Source organism: Lonchura striata, chromosome 11 (genome assembly GCF_050655825.1).
Source record: "Lonchura striata isolate lonStrDom1 chromosome 11, ASM5065582v1, whole genome shotgun sequence".
Taxonomy (NCBI): Eukaryota; Metazoa; Chordata; class Aves; order Passeriformes; family Estrildidae; genus Lonchura; species Lonchura striata.
The window spans coordinates 8,859,681-8,880,446 of record NC_140713.1 but is presented as its reverse complement, the minus strand read 5'-3'; the positions used below and the strand labels follow the sequence as shown (position 1 = coordinate 8,880,446).

The 20,766-nt window shown below is 50.8% G+C and overlaps 1 protein-coding gene and 1 long non-coding RNA gene across 3 annotated transcripts in view; both read right to left on the bottom strand.

Moving 5' to 3' along the window:
- LOC146766391 (uncharacterized) overlaps positions 1-20,766 on the bottom strand; it is a 138,748-nt gene that overhangs the window by 34,961 nt on the left and 83,021 nt on the right. The gene's annotated exons all lie outside the window — the stretch shown is intronic.
- LOC146766394 (axonemal central pair apparatus protein HYDIN-like) lies at positions 1,361-19,667 on the bottom strand. Of its 2 annotated transcripts, XM_085589222.1 has the most exons (14): positions 19,420-19,667; positions 17,643-17,760; positions 16,735-16,939; positions 14,330-14,516; positions 13,121-13,220; positions 11,769-11,887; positions 10,381-10,598; positions 8,408-8,475; positions 7,005-7,237; positions 6,086-6,186; positions 4,722-4,857; positions 4,105-4,269; positions 3,096-3,248; positions 1,361-1,995 (listed from the first exon to the last, which is right to left on the bottom strand). In XM_085589222.1, the coding sequence occupies exons 2-14, from the start codon at positions 17,713-17,715 to the stop codon at positions 1,801-1,803; spliced, it is 1,953 nt and encodes a 650-aa protein (XP_085445348.1). In that variant the 5' UTR covers positions 17,716-17,760; positions 19,420-19,667; the 3' UTR covers positions 1,361-1,800. The 2 variants fall into 2 exon arrangements, with proteins under 2 accessions (XP_085445348.1, XP_085445347.1); XM_085589221.1 differs by lacking the exons at positions 17,643-17,760; positions 19,420-19,667 and having other exon boundaries at positions 16,735-17,624.

Below are 20,766 nucleotides of genomic sequence, written 5' to 3'. Positions count from 1 at the left end.
GGCTATCACACCCCATGGCACCCTCAGAATTCCGGACCAGTCAAAAGAATTAAGCAAATGTTAGAAGCCAAATTAGCCAAATTGATGTTAAAAACAACTGTCATAAATAAAATGCATCCCATTCGCCTTATTAAACACAAGAACTATGCCTCATTCTGAAATGGGATTTTCACCTTTTGAAATGTAACATGGGATGCCTTATACCCATGGTATGCCTGTAGGGCATCGGGGAGTAGAGAATAGACAGATACAACCATACCTGATGGCATAAAATAAGAATCTCCAGGGGGTGATCATGCAGCACAGCACCCCACCCCACCCACCCTCCCCCCGCCGCCTGCCCCCGGGCTTCTTGATATATAAGATACAACAATGAGTAAAATACAGCCTGGAGACAGAATACTGATAAAAGCATCGAAGGAGTCAACATTCACGCCTCATTAGGAGGGACCCTACATTGTCCTTTTAACTACAGATACTGCTATACAAACTGCAGAAAAGGGGCAGACACACGCGTCAAGGGTGAAGAAAGTCGATCTCCAGGACCCGCACCGGAGTGGGAAATCACCTCCCTCCACCCGAGATTTGAAGATAACCCTGCGCCGGACAAGTAAATGACTGAGAGCAACTCTATCAGACGTTCTGTGCCAGAGTGTAACTATTATCCTCTCGCAAATACTGTCATAAAGTTTGGGCTGTTCATTACTGAATTAAACCAAGCGGGTTGTGTGGGAAGTGCTCTGAGCAGGAGGAAGACCTGACTAGCCATTTTCTGGTAATAGCCACAAGGCGAAGATTGTTCTAATTAGATTCAATAATCTAGGTTTTGATTTTTTTTCTTTTTCTCTCATACCAGAAGAGATTAAGGGGGAAATTACAAACAAAATTATTGAGTGTCACTTGTAGAAACTTCATTTTGCAATTATAAACGGTTTGGAAGTGAACTTTGCAAACTCTGCTGGCAACTCTGCCTCTGGAACTGCTCTGTGGGTTCCTGCTTTCCTGGTGGAGATTGCCACCCTCCTGTCTCTTTGATCCCAGGGCCCCTGCATGCCATTTTGGAAGGGAAGGGTGTGATGCCATCTTCCCTTGGTCCCTCAGCCACACAGAGGGACCGCCTCATCCGGGCACCATTTTGGGAACCTTTTGTTCTGGGGGAGCCTGCCATCATCACTTGAGCCTTACTTGATCAAGTGAGGACATCAATGTATTAGAACTAAAGACAATTCAGTGGCAATTTAGCAACTGGCTTCCCTGTGTCAGTGGCTTTTGAGGGTGTCTAACAACTCTCAACTGGCCATCGCATGTTTCTAAAGGAATCTGTTGCCACTGGACACTAAATGAGTACACGAAAGCTTGATAAGTTCAAAAGAGAAAAAGACCAAGTTTTATTAAAACATCTGGTATTTATAGAATTCTAAAGGTCACAGTGGACTGGAGGATGGAATTACCACCTCTCCAACCACACTGGTCCAAAGATCGATCAATCAATCAATCACTTCTCTCCACCCACAGAGAAATATGTAAACTACTCTATACATGAAATGGTGTGGGAACTCTGACTCTCAAATATGTAAACATTATCGAAGGCTAAAGAAGTTTTATGAGAACTTTAATACTTTTAAACATCAGGGCAACAAATCTGTGTCTTCAGGGAAAGAGTCAGGGCTTTGGACACTGAAGAAGATCTTGCCTGAATGACGGCAGCAAAACTGCTTCTTGTGGCGACAGGAGGAGAGGTGGGAGTGATCTCCTGCTGGAATTAGTGTCCCAAGTTGAGCTCTGGGGCAAATGTTTTTTCTAGGACAATTGTGTGCCAGTGCCCAAAGCCACCAGCCAGACGGGAATGCGAAGGTCGTTCCCAAGGAAAAGCCGGACAATGTCAGCAATGATCCCAGTGTGATCCAGGGTTGCTGTGATAGTCACAGGCACCTCACCCCTAGCTGGGATCACTCCTTCTCTGGGTTCAATGACAAAGCAGTGGGGTCTGTGAATCTGTAAGACAAGCATAATACACATTTAGGATGGGAACCATACACCCTGGTGTCTTGTGGGAAACAAACAAAAAAGACTAAAGAGGTGAGGATAAAAATCATAAAGGCTTAAAATCCCTAGAATACAATATTGGGCAACAGCAGAGTTCATACAACCTGTCTTTTGCTCTCCTTTAATAGGCTCACCCCATCAACCCAGTTTTGCCCAACCCAAGGGACGCTTATCCTCAGGAGTGTGTTCCTTCCCCAGTCTTTCTCTGGGGTGTGTGCCAAGGAAAGCTGCTTTCTGTCTCCTGGCTTCTCACAAAGGCTCAAGGCCACAAACAAGTCCTTAGTATCAGGTTTTAAGCAACTCCACAAGTCCAACACACCCAGCATGAAGAAGAACAAACCTCAAGCCTCTCACAGAGCTCCCCCTCCAGCAGACATCCCACCCAGCCCAGGCCCTTCCTGGCTGCACCAGCCCTGCTCCCCCTGCCAGGGGAGCAGCCCCAGCTCCTTCTGCCCTGTGCAGCCTCCAATATTGAACTGCCTTTCTCTGCAGCTGGTGTCCAAAGATGCTCTTCAATGGCACAGAGATCACAGGCTGTGGGGGTGCACAGCCCCACATGTCTTTGTGTGGACAGCCCAGCTGGCCTGACCCACAGGAGGTGTGAAAATTGCCTCCCCACGAGCAGTCTGAGGACAGACCCCGCACCCTGCTCTCTACTATGAACAGCAGTCTGGCACAAAGCAAATGCAGATGGAACAGGGAAACCATAGGGAAGTCCACGTTCTCTGGGGAGCAAAGGAGCACAGGTTTCTCTTGATCTCAGAGCTCCAAAAATGTGACACACACAGCTAAAGAAAAAGATAAAATTACGGGAGAACTTGTCAACACAATGCAGACTAGTTTCTGCTCCAGAGGCACCTGGCTTCACTGAGGGGTGCCCCAGCTAACAGCACTCCAGAGCCAGGTTCCTCTTGCCTCGCTCAGATGGAACATTGGAGTATCTTGCCTCCTCTCACACAGGGCCATATGGAAATCTTGCATATAAAAACCAAGTCATGGCAGCTACTGACCAGTCAATTTCCCTGGAAAACAGCCCCACAGATACTTACAATCTCCATCCTGAAGTCTGTAGGGACAAGACTGTAGTTGAAGAGGGTAAAGCTTTGTGATGTAGGCTGTAGTACTGGGAGCATGCCAAAGTCTATCAGCCTGGGACTTGGGTAGATTCCTGCCAGCTGTCCAGAGCTCCGTAATTCTGGTCTCTGTTCCAGGAAACAAGCAAGAAAGATTAAAAAAAAAAGAAAAACACAAAACAAACCACAACAAGGAAACCTAAAAAACCGTGCCCAAGTTATTTCTTTAGAGACAGCTACTCTTCACCTGCAATGCTGGGCTTTTAGGGAAAAAAAAAAAATACATAGTCAACTCCAAATTAAAAAGGATTAAGGTACAAGAAACTTTCAAACTACAAATTATTGGCCCAAAGGTAAAAACTTTGCAAGAAATCTCTAGTTAAGACCAGGCTGATAGTTAAACAACTGGTTATTCTGCTGGGGAGACACCCTCCTCTTTAAGGCAAGCAGCCTGATAGTTGAAAGAAACTGTTTTGTCAAACTTCAGGCTCCCTGGCACAGCCTGCATCGCCTGCCCTTCCTGTTGACTGCTTTACATGCAGTGCCACAATGGCCCAGGTTCAGATGTTTGGTGCCGTCCAGGGAATTTGGCATTGTCATTTCCTTATGTTTTAATATAAGTTTAAATCCTTGCAACCACTCTTCAAATGCCAGCTTTCCTTTCTTTTACAGAAAGCTCAACGTTCCCAGAAGTCTGCCATCCTCTTTTGTGCTCAGAGAGATGACATTTAAAAACAGAGGTTTCCAAAGTTAATAGCATTTTAAAGAACAATTAACTAACATTATCCTTGATTGCTGCTTAGATGAACTACCTTCTGTGTCAGACACTGAGATTACCACCTCTAAGGCGTGAGCTGTTTGTGCCACCGATCCCTCCTGTCCTTCTCCTCAGCAGCCTGTGCCTGTTTTCCCCAGGAGAATCCCTGTACCCTTGCACCCTGCCAGGAGCAGTTGCACAAAGGCACACATCTCCCCTTGCACTCACCAGTGGGTTTCTCTCATCCCCAAACACGCCGATAAGAACATTGGTGCGATGCTTGCCCAGTGTTTGGACTTCAATTGTAAGTGGAATCTCCGCAATGCTGTGAGGCTGGACAATCCCACACGGTTTGGGGCTGGAGTAGAATACAGGAGAGTCCTCCTTGCGTTCCTGGAAGGGACAGAATCAAATGCAGCTTCAGAGGGACCTCTGAATAAATTATAGACTCCTTAACATCCACCGCAACAGCAACTTACACACATTTTTAAAAATCCCCAGGACAAAGGTAAAAGGCACAAACAAGATGCAAGAATTGTAGGCTTAGCATTCTCAGGGGGTCCTCCTGCAAGGAGGCTGCCAGCACGGGCACTGGTGTCTGTGGATGCAGCAGCTTTTCACAACCCTCTAAGATCTCCCACAAGAAAACACCCTGAAGACTAGAACATGAACTGTTTCCTCAGGAGGTTAAACTGCCTCCTAAAGTTTGCATTCAGGTAGGATGCTGTTCTCCGCAGATCTTTAAGACTGAACAGAAACCAGCAAGGTCTTATCCAAACCCTTTTTCCCATAATAATCTCCTCAGTAATATTTGAGAGGAGGAGGAGGTGGATGCGATGCCAAACCTGGGGAATAAGCCCGTAGCAGCCAGGAAGGTCGGTGTTATTTGCAACGAGGAACTTCCTCTGGTATGGCACCTTCAGCTGACACTCATCGTAGAGCAGGATTTCGGGGTACACTTGCAGCTCAGGAACAAGACACCTGGGCAAAGAGATGACCCCAGGGGAATCAGAGATACTGAGAGAATGGAGAATGTTTACCCCCAAAGATTGTGAAATGGAGCATAACACATTTGTCACTGTCAAACAGACATTTAACAGCCCTACAGTGATAAATTGCCTTTAAAGTCTTCCCACTTGAACACGTCTTGTCAAGGAGGGGCAAATCCTGAGAGACAGCCCAGAGGCTGCCAAGTGCCCCAGGCAGGGCACTTTGTCCCACAGGGGCTGCCTCAGCCCCTCCTTTACCCAAGGACTCCAGTAACAGTCCCAATCATCCATGAGCTCTGGGGGAGCCTTCCCAACAAGGATCAGTGCTCACTAGGGCCCCAGGAACACACAACTCCAGCGTCTCAGTAAAAATGATTCTCTTCTCTCCCACAGTGCTGTTGCCCTGCCTGAGAACTCAGCTGTTTGCCCCAGCCTTGGAGGGCACGAGACACCCCCTGCCCTGCAGAGTGGGTGATCTCCCCTCCCAGGTCCTACAGCTCCCTCAGTCCCTCACTCCACAGCTCCATGCACTGACTGTCCCCAGTTGCACTTGCTTGACAAAATGGCAGCCCAGGCACTGACTGGCTCTGCCTGGGACAGGGAACAGCACCAGGGAGCTGCATCCCTCCTGTCATTAAATGACAGCCAGAGCAGCATAGCAGGATGGAATTCTGCTGCAGCAAGAACGACTTTTGGGTTGAGCCTGAGAACATTAAAGCTCAAAATGGGAAGCAGAGAGAGGGAGAAAAACTAGAGCTGACCTGCCACATCAAGGGCTGTTTTCCCCTTGTAAGACCTTGCCCTCACCACTCTTGCTGTGAGCCACTTCCCCTGCCATGTGCCCTCATTGACAGAACCAGACCCTGACTCTCAGCAGGCTGCTTGGTGTGTCCCAAACCAGTGCAGGGTGGCCACAACCAGCACAACTCCACCTCTTGCAGGAAGAAGGAGAGGAGGCCCTTGGGAAATTTGCTCCAGCTCAAGCAGCAAAAACCAGGCCAATAAAATTTATCATTCCTGGTCCCTTTAGAAAAGGGCCCAGGACCGTGCTGGGCTGTGAGCAGGGGTGCTTTTCAGCACAGGCTGATGTCCAAGCACCGCTGTTCTCATGTCCAGCTGGGCACAACAGGAGGTCATTAGACAGCACTTCTCCTTGGGAGCTGCAGCCAGCAAACCCCGTGCAAGGCAGCGGCTGGGGGAGGCCAGGGAAGGGCTGGTACCTGGCTGTGATGACCAGTGATGCCATTCCCTCGCCAACACCCTCCAGGTCCACCAGCATTCTCCGACAGAATTCCATCACTGTGTTGGAACACAGGGTCACCTGGTGAAGAGAAGAGCAGCAAATTCTTCCTTACAAAAGCTCATTACCCACGTGTGATATCCTCCAGCTCTTGTTTCATGGTAAAGAAAGGGCAGATTTTCCCTTAATTCTTCTGCTGGTTCATGTGTACAGCACAGTCTGGGAGTAACAAAAGCCTTCTGGCAAGACCAGATTTGTTAAATAAACCTTACTATCAGGGCATAGGTCATCTACATTAAAACATTCGACCTAAGCTCTATGCACCACTGTATTCAAATTAAGGGCCCAGTGTTTCAACTGACTGCAATGACATAAATGCAGAGGAAATCTGCTGACTTGAACAGAATGAGTTCATCTTTACAGCAGGAAGCTGAGGTCAAAGTGGGGCCAAGCAGGTGCTGGGCAGTTCATGGTTGCATTTTTTTTGCGTCCACTGGAGATCCCTACAGTGAACACAAATCATTCTCCTCCGCAGGAGAGGGGAAATGAGACCAAGAAGAAAAACTGAGTTATACAATGACATCTCTCTAACAGCCACCTTCTGTTCTCATCCCTCCTCTGCCCACTTGCAGTCAAAGAAATCTCTCTCAAAAACACAGAATGGCTTCAGTACTTGACCATATGGTATGTGATCTCAGCTTGTGATTTTGGAAACAACACGGTGCTCCTTGAGGAACATCCCGAGGAAGCCAGCCAGCAGAGGCCTCTCCCCAGTGCAGATCTCTCACTCACACAGGGCTCCAAGTGCTCAAAGCTGGCACCTGAGCTAAAGCCCTCCCACACTCCAGGGAAGCTTCAGCCCTGGTGCTGAAGCGTCTGTGGCTGGGCTCTTCCCATACCTCGATATCCTGGTGTCCCTGGGGTAGGATGGTCCCTTGGCTGGGATTCATTGTAAACTCCCTTGGCTCCACATAAAAACGAATTCCCTCCCTCCAGGACGGGTCATTGTCTCTGCCTATCTGATCATAGACGTTCACAGAAGGCTGTGTGCCATCATCGGACATGCGGAGCTTGAATGTCATGGCCACTGAGGAGGTGTTAGTCAGGCGACAGCTCTGGGTGTAGGGAAAGCCTAGGAAAGGACACAAATATCCATTTAGGCACCAATTATGGCATAACCCTTGGGGTGAATATCCTGGTAGGATGAAAGTGTCACTGGAGTTCAGCTCTTTATTGTCTGAACTACAGCTCACCGAGAAGCTGCAGGAGGAATTGATCATCACTTAGTTCCCTTTGACACCGATTCCAGACTGCAGCCTTGAAAATGCCCACTCCTAGCCCTGCTGAACACTGCAAGCTTCTCTCTTTGTGATGGGGAGGAGCTGCCTCACCTGCCCCAAACCAGCATCAGTTATTTCTCAGTGGTGAGTGTGCACCCAGACCGAGCATTTACTCTGAGAATTCAAGCTGTAAATTTCTCCATTAAGGCTGCCAACACTCCCACCGTTTTCAAGGTACATAAACAAGTGAGTGAACATGAGTTCACACCCATGCTGCCCCCTGTGATTACTGTTGCTTTTCTTGTTCCATTTATTCAAAAGGCAACTTAACAAAGTGCCTCAGTGGTGATGTAGGGTGGGGAAGAAGCAGATCAGGAACGGCAATTAGTTCCTGAATTTCATTGTTAAAGGCTTAGTCGTAGTAGTGAATGTTGCCCTTGGGCTGGGAAGGGAGATAGGGGTTTTGGGGGGTTTTGGCTCTGGGGGTGGACTTTTCAATTCGGGTTTTTGGGAGTTGTGGCATGATGCCACGGGCGGCTGTGAGGCCGGAGCCGAGGTTCGGCAGGGAGCGGAGCTTCCCTTCCTCCCGCTCGGGATCGAAGGTCGGCTGCTGCTGCTGCGGGAGGTTGTGTGCTTGGCCCGGGACTGCCCTGGGCTGCGGCTCAGCGCTGGGATCCAGCCTGCCTGCCTTCCCTGCTCCTGCCTGCTGCTGCTGGGCAGTGCCCAGATCCCCACAGCTCCTCCTGCTGTGATCATAACTACACCAAAGGGCAGAAGCACTACTGGGCGGGTGGGAAACATCTGCTCTTGCATTGTTGTCTCTGCTGTCCTGACCTGATATGCCTTGGCTCTGTTTGACCTCACAATGGCAAAAGGCTACCTGAGGCACCAGCAGCCCTGGAGTTCACACCCTGAAGAGGCTGCTGTGGCAGAACAGGAGCGAGGGATGCTTTGATGTTCAAGTGCTCCATTGTGGAACACACAGATCCCTCACGCTGTGTCCCAGCCCAGGGAACACTCACCAAAGGAGATGTCCCCGAAGCTGAGCTCATCGACGTTGAAGTGTAAAGGTGGTCGAATGACACTGCCCCTGCAATGGCGAGGACAGAGGAGGACATGGCTTGGTTAAAGGGAATTGCAAAGGTCCGGCTGTCGTGGCTCGGCGGTGCAAAACCTGGTGTCAGGCACTGTGGGGCTCAAATCAACACGTCCCCATGAGCTCAGCGCAGGGCCCCTGTGGACAGGAGGCACCTAAAGCCAAGTGGCCAGCAGCCAACAGCCACTGATGGGGCTTTGGGGACAGGGCAGGCAGGAAAAGCCCCCTGGTTGCTGGTGGTCCCATGAAGGACCCTGAACACACACCCAGACATTGCCCTGTGCCTCAGTTTCCCCATCCGTAACGTGATGGACATAAAGGTATCCCCACAAACTTCTGTAAGCAGCCTTTCCAACCACAGGTTCCCTGCTTTGCTACTTCTGAGCTGGAACTGCTGCTCCCATGGAGGAGCTTGAACCACACAGTCATTACAGAGAGAGGTTTGAGACATGAATCTAGGGGAGCCCCAAACATCCTCTGAAAAGAGCAGCAACAGTTCTACGCAGTGGACAGATGAATCCTAGAGAGAAGGAGCAGCTTGTCAGCAGTGCACCAGCTGGCACAGCCAAGGGCAAAAGCTTCAACAAACAAAAAAGGGTGTCCTGCATCTAGCACAGCACCTCACCTGTCCTTGACCTCAGCAGACAGACTCCAAAAGTCACCAACTGAAAATCAGCACTTGAAGCTGCACAACACTCACGAGTTTATTTCATGGCAGATGCCAATCAATGCCCACTCTGCCTTCTGGTTAAAAATCAAGGACCAGTGAACTGTGCCTTCTGTTGTATTCACAGGACTGCCACTGGCTCTGCTCTACACCTCTCAACAAGAGACACCTGCCCTTGCTCAAGGAGAAAGCTGCTTATGCAGAAACATCCCATGAACAGTTTGGAGGATGGACAGAGGAGAATCAATTGTTTGATGGTGAAAGATTCCCTCTTGAGTTCCAAAATAAAAAAAGCAGGACTTTTCCTCCAAAAACAAAGCCAGCATGATTGTTTCTCTACTATAGGCAGACCTACTCACCACTTTTCTCTTGCTAAATAGTAACTTTCTTGTTCTTTTTTTTCCATCTCCCTTATCTCATTGGTATAATTGACTGCAGATTGCTTTAATTTCTTTACTGCCTTGACCCAGTGCCTCCCAAGAGCAGCAGCCCAGCTCCAAAGCTCCAGAGCAGCCAGCATCAACTCTCCTGCTTACCCTACATGATCCTAGCAGCACATGGCTCAGGCTAGCAGGGACAAGCCCTCATGCTGCTGTGGTGCTGAGGACTGAGCTCTGCCTCCCCTGCTATCAGCCCTTCTCCCTTTTGCTGGGCCAGGATTATCTCCTGCCATGGCACCAGCCCATGGGATGACACCCCTGTCCTTGGCACAGTTCCTGCTGCACAGTTCCCTGTCTCCCACATCAGCCCTTTCCTGGCTGTGGAAAGGAGCTCCCAGGGCACTCTCTGCACAGGAGCTGAGAGCACAGCTTGTGCCCCACAGCATGGCTGTGAGAGGTGAGGGGAGGCTGCTGCTGCTGCCCATCTGGGATGGATTATTAACACAAGTTTTTACAAACACTGCTGCTGGTGCAGAATCACCCAGGCTGGCCCACCTCCAAAGCCCTGGGGGCCTTGCTGGCTGTTCAGGGGGACATCCCAGAGCAGCTACTGCCCAAAGCTGATCCATCCCACTGCCTGCCATGGCCCAAGGCAGAGGAAGATCCCTGCAGGGAAGAGTCATTCCAGCTCCTGGGTACCACACAGGGCAGGAGGCATCCTCACACTAAGGTAACTCCAGGATCAGAGCAGAGATTAAGTCCTCAGGAAACACCTTTTTTCTCTACTCAGCCCCAAAATTAGATATGAGGGGGATCTCCCAGATGTGCCCACCAAGCTCCCACAGTCCTTACTTGATGGTCAGGATTGCAGGCACAGGAGATCCAGCCACACTGAACTGGAATTTTTCTTCAAACGCCCCCAGCACGGTGGCACTGAAGGAGATCCAAACAGTCTGGATCACACCTGGTGCAATGATGCCCTTCTCAGGTGCAAACTTGAAGCCCATGCTTGCATTTGAAGGGACATAGGTGAACGGAGCATCAAGAGGTCCTTGGTTAACCAGCTTCACCTGCAGCAGCAAGAAAGCAAAATGGAAATACACATGGAATCTTCCCTTCTTGTGAGTTATTTTCTAATGATGCAATTAACACCCAGAAAAGGCAGAAGGTGCTTTGTGCTGCTGAATGGCAGAAGTTAAAAGATACAACAGGACAAGCTCTGCCTTTGGGTTTTCATGCAAAGCCCTGGTAACTCCACATAACTGCAGTCACCCTGGGGTTATCCCATGGACACAGAGCAGTCACCTCTGGTCAGCACCACCAGGCTCATTCAGACCTGGCCCTGACAGCAACGTGGGGTGACTGCAGCTGGGTAGTGAATCACCACAGAGCTGCTGCTGCTGCCCCAGCGAGCACAGCTCCAACAGTACCATCTACTCATTCACCTTTTCTCACACCATGAAAACAATACATTGATTAGGAGGCATCAGCATCTAAATGTATAGACAGCACCATCTTTTGGTAAGAAAACTCAGCATGTCTTTGCCTTCCCCAGCCAAACTTTTGAAAGTGTCTGGCATGAGGTAGTGCCTCATTTTCTACCTCTTTCAGTTGCTCTCTCATGATTTTTTTTGTAAACTTGACACTATTGGGGGAAGGCAAATAGGTAGAAAAATCCTTTGCTTTATTCCCAGGAACATGTTTCTTTTTCTGGAGCCTGAAATGCACCAAGACTGAAGTGTTGTGAGAGATTTGTCAGCAAGGGAAAGAACTCCCAAGCCCTTTGCAAGGGCCAGCACTGAGCCAGGAGGCTGGATGGCTTTCCTGTGGCTTCCAGGAATGAGCAGGAGACACTTGACTGGAAGCTGTTTGCAGTGGACTGGAGCCCAAACGCAGCCAGTTTGCTCCAGCTGCTTCTCAACAGCCCAGTACAAAGGTGCCTTGTGTCTGGCACTGCCACAAAAGCCTCTGAAGGTGCAGCTGTCTGACCCCCTGTTGCTTTCATGTGCCAAGGGGTTGTTTTGCAGGAAGCCTCCCAGCTGATCCCTAAGGAAGGCTGCCCAAAAGCAGGGACTGGGGCTTCATGAGCAACTGACACACTTTTCTGACCCCCCCAGATTTGACCATTATATCAAATATTCCCTGCTCACAACTGCCCAGGTTGGCAGGAATTCCACAGCCCCACCAGGCTTCTGCTGTCTCAGGAGCCATCAGGATCCATCCCAAGCCCTGCTGCTCACCTCATAGACGTGGCGGGTATTGACAAGAATATTCCCAATGTTAAGTGAAGGAGGGCTGAATTCAACCAAGGGTCCTTGGCCTTCCCCTCTGAGGTGCAGGGGCAGCCTGCTCTCACGGCCTGGGGAGAGATGTCCATTTCAGTACAATAATTCCCTCTGTTATACTGCATTTTCCAGGCTGCCTCAGTGCTAGTCCCTGACTCTGAGCTGGATGCAGCCAGCTCCTGATGCTGCAGGAGAAGTTATGGACCCTTCTCTTCCCTCAGGAGATATCCCTTGGGGCTGACTTGCAATTTCTAACCCATTCCTTGGGCTGGCTTACAATTTTAGCCACCAGTTTGCTGAGTTTAAAACATCTCTGATGTAGTGACAGGCCAAGGAGCAATGGGTAGAAATTGAAAGGAAGGAAAATCAGGTTAGATATTAAGAAGAATTATTTCACTGTGAGGGTGAGAATTATTTTACTGTGAGACACTGGAGAGGTTCTCCAGGGAGGATGTGAAGGTTCCAGCCCCAAAAGTGTTCAGAGCCAGGCTGGATGGGGCTTGGAGTGACCTGGTTTAGGGGGAGGTGTCCCTGCCCATGGCAGGGCCCTTGGGACTGGATGATCTTTAAGGTCCCTTCCATCCTTACCATACTGTGATTCTGTGGTTTCCTTCCCATGCACTTAGAGGAGCTCTGAAATCCATTCAGTGAAGGCACAAAGCTCATCAAGAGTTTGGCAATTGCCAAACTACCTGGCCCAGTAGCACACGACTTTGTTACCAAAATCCTCAACTTCTGGCACTCAGCATTGTGTTCTACTTCCACAGGCTGAGCTGCAAGGTGACAATTCCCACCCAGGGACAGAAGCAGGTGCTGGCCAAGGGTGCTCCTTCTACAAACACCCTGGGCTCAGTGGGGCTCAGCCACTCTGGTCTGGTGGTGCCTGGGCAGTGGGAGTGATCCAGGGTCAGGGAGCCCATTTCTAACTCAGCTCCTACCACCTGATGATGGAGCCATGGCAAATGGACCCATCCTGGAGGTCAGTGGCCTACAGGGGCTCAGTGCCTGTTCACTAAAGCTGTTGTGCTCTGCAGCTCTTTGGCCTTTGAGGGAATGCTGGCAAAGCCATGGCAGGAAAACCTCTCCCTGCACTGCCTGGGTTGTCCTGGGATCAGTAACCCAGACACAGGATTCTGAGCCCTGGCCTTGCACAGGAGACTCCCTGGAAGCTGCAGGGCCAGTGGGGATGTGCCAGCACTGCCCTGCTGACCAGGGACTCTTCCCAGCAGTTACAGGGGAGCCCAGTGGGCTCAGGCTTGCACCATGGCTTCACTGTGGCTGAGAGCAGCAGGGGAAAGGAGCTCTACCTGAGATGTTGCAGTAAGCCACACTTTGATACTCCCGTGCTTCCAGGGGTTTGAAGGTCACCTTGATTTCAGCCATACTATTTGGCCTAATTTCTCCCTCCTAGAACAGAAAGGGACAACAAAACATTTCTCTTCAAACTTCACATTTCTTGTTTTCAACCACAGTCATGTAAGCCTTTATTTAGAGCATCCATGATGAGTGAACAGCACAAGGAGCCCAAGGCAGCACTCCAAACCCAGCTCAGCACACCGCCAGACTCTCTCAATGCTCAGCTGATCAGCTCCCACTCTCCACAATATTCCTACTGCTCTGACACAAGCTCTTGCTCACATCATGCTGCTGTCACCTACAGTGGGATGCAACTGCCACTGTGCACTGGTGGCTCTTGGCCTTAGATGGGCCATAGGAGTAGCCAAGGAGAGAACATGATTCCCTTCCTTGAAATACAAGTATTAGTTAACCTGTTTTGAAAGAATGCAGAGGTTGGGCTTATTCTGGGGTTTACTCCAAGATGAGGAGGGATTTTGCACTGTGCAGACACCAGGCATTCATCATTCTCACAATGCCAGTACTCAGAATCGGGGCTCGGGTTGGTGGGAGGACGTGGCAGTTTGCTTGCACAAGCAGAAAAGGAAAAGGTTCTCTGTCCCTGTGTGCAAGAGAACTCAAAAGGCCCATTTAAATCTTCCACCCTTTTGTCCAGGCTCTCAGATGACACTGGAAGGGACACTCAGAAATAGTGCAAGGTGTGGTGACAGGAGGGGATTGGCAGTTCTGTGATTAACCTTGGGCTGAATTTGGCCTCCAGCGAACCATTGCAAGCTTGAGGTCAGTATGTGAACTGGCAGAGCTGCAACAGCCTCTGCTGAGCCCCACGCACCACGTGTCAGGGGAGCCCCTGCCTACAAGAACTGCTCCCCGTGGACACTGCAAGGACAGCACAGAGCGCCCTTGAGCTCGAGCCCTGGCAGCAGAGCTCGGCTCTGTCAGGCTCCCAGCCCTGCCTTGAGCCTGCAGGGCAGAAATGCTTCCAGCAGGGCGCTCTGCAGCCGCTCCAGAAACTCCATGTCCTCCCTCCCAGCACTTCCAGCCAGCTGAGGATCCGCCGAGTGCCCTCATCTGGGGGGAAGGGGGCCGGGGAGAGGGTGGGTGGGAGGAGGAAGAGGAAGAGGGGGAGGAGGAAAATGAGGTTCTCAGCTATCACTTACCATTGGCTCAATGGAAAAAACATCATTGGAGAACAGCAGGGGGTCTTGTTGCACCTTTGCCATCTCCTCCTGGACCACGTTGCTCAGGAGGGCAGGGCAATCTTCACAAGAGTCCTTCTCCTTCTCTTTCTCCTCCATGAACTTTTCTGCCCACACCTCATTTGGCGGGTGCAGCAAACGACACTGCCTGCAGCCACAGGGAGAGAGACAAGGCCAGCAGATCGTTTAATAAACCACTTATTTGCATAGGGAAGTGTGAGTGCAGGAGGGAAAGCACTTGGGGAGGAGCAGCAGCAGCTCCCCAGCAAGGGCTGACCCCAAGCCATGAGGGTCCCACATGGATCAGAGGATAACATGCTGTTCACTGGCACAGCAGGTCGTTTTACTCCACACTTGTGAGCTCAGGAGAGGTTTCCAAAGCCAGCATCCCTCAAGAGAACCTCCTGGCTCAAAGCCTCTTCCACAGCTGAGGGAGAATCCAGCAGCCACCTCAGCTGGCTTCTCCTACTACTGAGTATTTGGGGGAGGCAGATAAAGATCATGGAGCACCCACTGCAGGACTTCCCTGGGTTGCAGCTACATGTTACCAGCATCACTCTTTGTTTCTGCCATTTTGGATCTGCCCTATTCCCTACTCTGCCTTTCACAAGAGCATCCCAGAGCACTTCCAAAGGAAATGGATGAATTCAGGCACCAAATCCCTTCAGTGGCATTCTAGGTTTTATATGCAATATGCATGAAAACAGAGGCTCTGAGAGGGGAAGGGACTTTGTTGTGCAGGAGGGAACAGCAAGCTCTTGGAGAGGCCTTTTCATGATCTAGAGCTTTTTGGGCATGGCAGGTTGCAGTTCTTTCAGCTTTTGCGTGGCAGTTGGCACAAGCAGCCTGAGCAGAAAGGGTGCAGCCAGCCACCCTCCTTGTGTAGTGGGTTGTGTCTTTTGGCTGCTTGTGAGGTGCTTGCCTTTTTTTTTTTTCCTTTCTTCTTTCTGCCTTTTTTTATCCCCAGCAATGTTTTACAAATGATGAAAAGCCGTGGCTGCTGCTGCCAGCAGGAGTGTACTAACTCAAACAGAACCCCCCAGGAAGGACGCAGCTGTCCAGGCCCCTGGCTGCAGGGAGGGTCTGAGCCTGGTGTTGATATCAGAGGACAGTGTGAGAGACACCTGTGTGTGGTGTCAGCAGGTGAATGATCTGCTCTGTCCAGTGCCAGAGCTTAAGGAAGAAGTGGAAAGGCTGAGGAGCATTAGGGAGAGTGAAACAGAAATAAACTGGCAGAGTTACACCCTTCTAACCCTGAGAAAAGCTCAGCAGGAGCCAGAGGAGTCCTGCCCTTCTTGTGATGAGGCAGAAGGAGGAGACCTAAGAGACAGTGGGGAATAGAAATGGGTCTCTACTGGGAGGTAGTAAAATTCCTTCCTGACCCCCATCACCTACCCAGGTGCCCTGAGAGAATAGGTATGAGGCCCTGGCTCCAGAGGGTCTGGCAGACGACACTAAAGAAAAAATTCTGTCTGGAGAGTCTCCCAGTTGCACTTGTCTGTCAGACAGATCACGGCCTCAAGTATTAAGAAGAAAAGAAGGGTAGTGGTAGTAGGTGACTCCCTTCTAAGGGAAGCTGAGGGCCCTGTATATCAGATCAGATGCATTCCACAGGGCAGTGTGCTGCCTCCCTGGGATCCAGGTACTGGATATCACCAGGAGATTCCCCAATGACTAAATGAACTTTATCTGTTCACCACTGTCTGCAGTACAGTGACCATGAAATAATAAGAGTTCTCAATATTCAGTGAAACAAGGATGGGCATCAAGAAAATTTCCAGTCTGGACTTCTGGAGGGCAGATTCAGCCTGTTCAAGAGACTGATTTGGAGAGTACCTTGGGAAACAACCCTTAAAAGCAAAGGAGTCCAGGAAGAATGGACATACTTCAAGAAAGAAGTCTTGAAGGCACAGGAACAGACTGTCCCTGTGTCCTGAAAGATGAGCTGATGGGGAAGACAACCAGCCTGGATGGGCAAGGAGCTTTTGAAGGAACTAAGGGAGAAAAAGAGGGTGCATCACCTTTGGAAAGAGGGGCTGGCAACTCAGGAAATGTTTAAGGATGTTGCCAGGTCATGTAGGAAGAAGATTAGAGAGACAAAAGCCCAATTAGAACCTGAGGAAATCCAGTCCTTGTAACCAACCTTTGCTTCCCCAAATGCCATGGTTGGAGTATAAATGGAACTGGAATGCTCAGTGCTGAGCTCCTGAAGCCCAGGGACACACACCCTAGGGCCAGGGATGGTTTACTTGGCCAGGGATGGTTTACTTCCTTTACCATTCAAAAGCACCAACACCCCCCTGAGGCCACACGCCAGTTTCAGTCTTGGGCCATGTCTCTCACTGAAATGCATCTTTCAAACCAACCTCCTCTTCTCTCCATTGTCATCTTCCTCAGTAGGAAAAGTCTTCCACTGGAAGTGAGCTGTGATGTTACTCGTGTTTTTGATGAACACAGTTGTGTGGTTTGTCATGGTGATGAAGGTTTTCTTAATCTCTACAGAATTTCTGCTCAACCCAACGTTGAGATCTACAGCTTCTCCATGGAGGTTTCTCTGGATACTTTCTTCACCTGGAACAAAGAACAGAAAGCAAAGTTGTACCAAGAGTGAGGTGCACAGGAATGTGTCCAAGTTTTCATTCTCTCTGCTCATTAGCATTTGTTTTCTCTCTCTGGGCTCACAGGCCCCTCCACAGAAGAAAACAGAGGGATCTCCTTGACAGAGCCTCAGCAGTGGGGCATCTTCACTCCAGTGAGCTCCAGACACCAAGGGACCTCTGTGGCCCTGACTCCAGTGCTGCCTGCAGGGCTGGATCTGCACCCACACAGGAGATGAGAGAGAACAGCTGGCCTGGAAGCTCTTCCAGCTGGGACCAGCCGTGTCTCTCAAGGCTTTGAGCATTGTTTGAGCTTCCCCCCCCACATGCCCAGGTGCCCACGGGCAGGTTGGTCAGAGCAGCACAGGTGAGTGTCCAGCCTGACAGAAGGAATTGCTGTGGCAAAGGGAAAGGGAAAGAAGCACTTGCTCAGGGCTTCAGCTGCACATTGGTTTCACTTGGCTCCGGTGGCACAGCCAGGCAGGATGCTGGACTGTCCCTGAAACATCACACAGCGTTCCCTGCTGCACCAGGACAGCATCCACCAAGAGCAGGAGCAGGGCACAAAGAGGTGGCGAGGGGGTCTGCAGCTTCACAGCGCTGCTGACAGCAGGGGCAGGGAGAGGAGGGACACGAGGGGAGTTTCCAGCCTTAACACAGCCCCAGTGGGTACTTACAGGAAAAGACTTCAGCATCTTCCTGGACAGAAGATGGAGGTGTTGGTGTCTTTTCTGGGAATCCAGAAGCCATTTTGAAGGCAGGATATCCCCAATGAGCAACAATGCCCCAATAAAACTGGAAAGAGCAACAAAGGAACTCTGAGAATCCAGAACCCAATTAATGGCGGATTCAAGGGATATACTGGTGCTAAAAATATTGCTATTATTTGAAAGTAGCTGAGTGCTTGTTTGGCACAAGTAGCTAGTATTGTTAGGCCTCTAGCTGGACTTTATTTGAACTATATGGCTATGCTGTACAATTCAAAGATGGCTCATACTGAAACCTGGAGCTAAAAAGCTGAATATTAATAATAGTTAGAATAGAAAAAACTGTAGCTTAAATATCATTTAAAAATAGCTTGAGTGGACCTTCTCTTCTTTAGGCTAAACAAGCCCTGCCCTCTCAGCTGCTCCTCACAGGACTTGTGAGAGACTGGAATGCTATGGCTAATGGATTAAATATTGTGATAAAGGACTTCTTGCCCATTGTGTCAAAACTGAATAAAGAAGCTGAGACCACCCAAGCCCACCCTGCCCTGAAAATGCCTCCTGACTGGAACTTGGGACTGTGAGTTAAGCTGCCTAAGGGAAATTGAGACAAGATAAAGGTGACACAACTCTCCTATTAGCTCAGGTGTGGGGAGAAGTGAACAAGGCTGAGGGAGAAAACTATATCCACAACAAAGCCAAACCCAGCAGCTGTCCTGAAAATCAGCTCTGTCTGCCTTCAGGCTGGGAAAGTCATAGGCCCAAACTCATCTGCTGAGGCCAGGTTTGCACACAGACCTCCCATCAAGAGAGGGGAAGGAGAAAATTTTGGGTGTGCAGTGTCACCTCTGGTAAGGGGCAGTGGACACCCATCCTCCCTCACACAAACTGGCTCAGCTCCAAAACCCCCCAGCCCCAGAATGCCACATCCAGGGCACATTCCCACGAGGGGCAGCTCAGGGGGTGTCATAACCCATCAAAGACCTCCAAAGTGCCCCCAGACCCTTCCCTGAGGCCTCACACCAGATGACTGCATGGCAAGCCACGTAACACAACAGACCTGAAAATCCACAACCCAATTCGTGGCAGACCCAAAGGATATACTGGTGCTCAGGATTTGGTATTACTGAAAAGTAGCAAGAGACAGAGTCCAACTTGCCTGACCCAGGGAGATACCTGGGCAGTCCCACCTTGCCCACATCTGCATTAATCCACTGGAATCTTACGTTTTGCAAGACCTCACCACAGAGAAGACCAGAAGAGGATTTAATTGTATGCTGGTGAGATCCATGCAACGGTGATACCTTCTACTTAATCTGTCACTCTTTCACCCTCTCCAACCCCCTTCTCTATTTCTCTCTTCCTCACATTTACTCTTTCATAAAATCCAGACTATTGACCTTGGAATGTAGTCTAATTTTGCACCTTAATTCAGGGGCATCTCCCTAACCATTTTAAGAACCAGATCGTAACAACCCACTGAAATTTGATCAGAACTCATTCACCTTCAAGCAGCTGAAGTAAATACTACAGGGGAAAATGGATAGACTAGTATGTTTAGGAAATGTTGCTTTTCTTCAGTGAGAAAAAAGCACCATCAGTAGACCCTATCTTGTTCATCCTCTTAGTTGTATACATGCCACCGAACTGAAGACTGGCATTGTCCCATGCTGTATTTCCCTTTGGCATTCTCTTTTGGAGCACAGCTGTGACAAAAGCAGAAAGCACAGCTCGAGGCAATCTTTACCTTCAAGCGGAATTCAGGGAAATTCACAGAGGGACTTTGCGAGTTCAGGACTCGCTGGCACGGAGCGATGCTCCGCGAACACTTCCCTCGGGGAATGGCCGAGCGCAGCCGCCTGAAGGCGCCGGGGCTGTGAACAACCAGCCCGGGGCGAGCTCTGGGCAGCTGAGGCCGCAGCGCCGTCACAGACGCTGCGGGCCCGTCCCGGTTACCCGGCAACCGCGGAACCGACTGCGGGGCCGGGCCGGGCCGGGCCGGGCCGAGCCGGGGCAGAGCCGGGGCCGAGCCGGGCCGGGCCGGGCCGGGCCGAGCCGAGCCGGGGCCGAGCCGAGCCGGGGCCGAGCCGAGCCGGGGCCGAGCCGGGCCGGGCCGGGGCCGGGACAGAGCCGGGCCGGGGCCGAGCCGAGCCGAGCCGAGCCGGGCCGGGGCCGAGCTTTGGGACCTGGGCCGGGCCGCGCCGCGTTGGTTTTCAAAGGAGACTGTCGCATTTCCTACTGACTTGACTGTGTGCCGCGCTCCCGCCCCAGATCCCTTTATCTCAGCCCCGGCCAGCTCTCCTCCTGGGGCGAGGGCGGGCGATGGAGGCACCCTCCGCCGCTCCCAGCTGGGCTTTGGAGAGTGCCTTTGTGGGTCCCGGGCAGCGCTAGCACGCCTCGCGGTGGTAAATGAAGAGCGGATCCTGCTGGGGGATAAACCCAAGTTTATTGTAGCCCAACGGGGCCAAATATCCTAGAACGGTGCCAGCTAACAGGAACGAGCACAAGCTGCTTGCACCGGCTTATAAACTGTAAGGGAGGGGAAAACCGGTAACCAGTAGGGATGGAGGTAGGGAGTGGCTCCGGGACGGGTGATGCACCTGTGGACCAGCGGGAGAAGGACACGGGAGGGGCCCCAGGCCCTCGCCCAATCACCCGGTGCCCTGAGTAGAAGCTTCTGGATGGATGGGAAGGGGCACCGAGTGACAGACAAGGCACCCGGGAGGGGTAAAGGGAAAGACTGCGCCTCTTCCAGGGTGATGGACAGATACTGGAAAGGCGGGAAGGGAGGACAAGGCGGGAAAACTGGGGACAAACCAAGTTGTACATGGAGGTACAAAGGAATAAACCAATACATAATACAGGGATAATAAAACATACAAATAACGCAACTCCACAACTGTGGAGCTTTCTGAAGAGTCTTTCAAAAAATATTTATGCAAGTTAAAATGTGGTGATAAAGGCCCCTATGTCAGGTCTCTAGATTGCTCTTTGTGCAGCAGCAGTATTCTCTCCTGGCTGGAGCCCCAGCAGGGGCTGAGGGAGCTGGGCAGGGGCTCAGCCTGGAGCAAAGGAGGCTCAGGGCCCTTCTGGC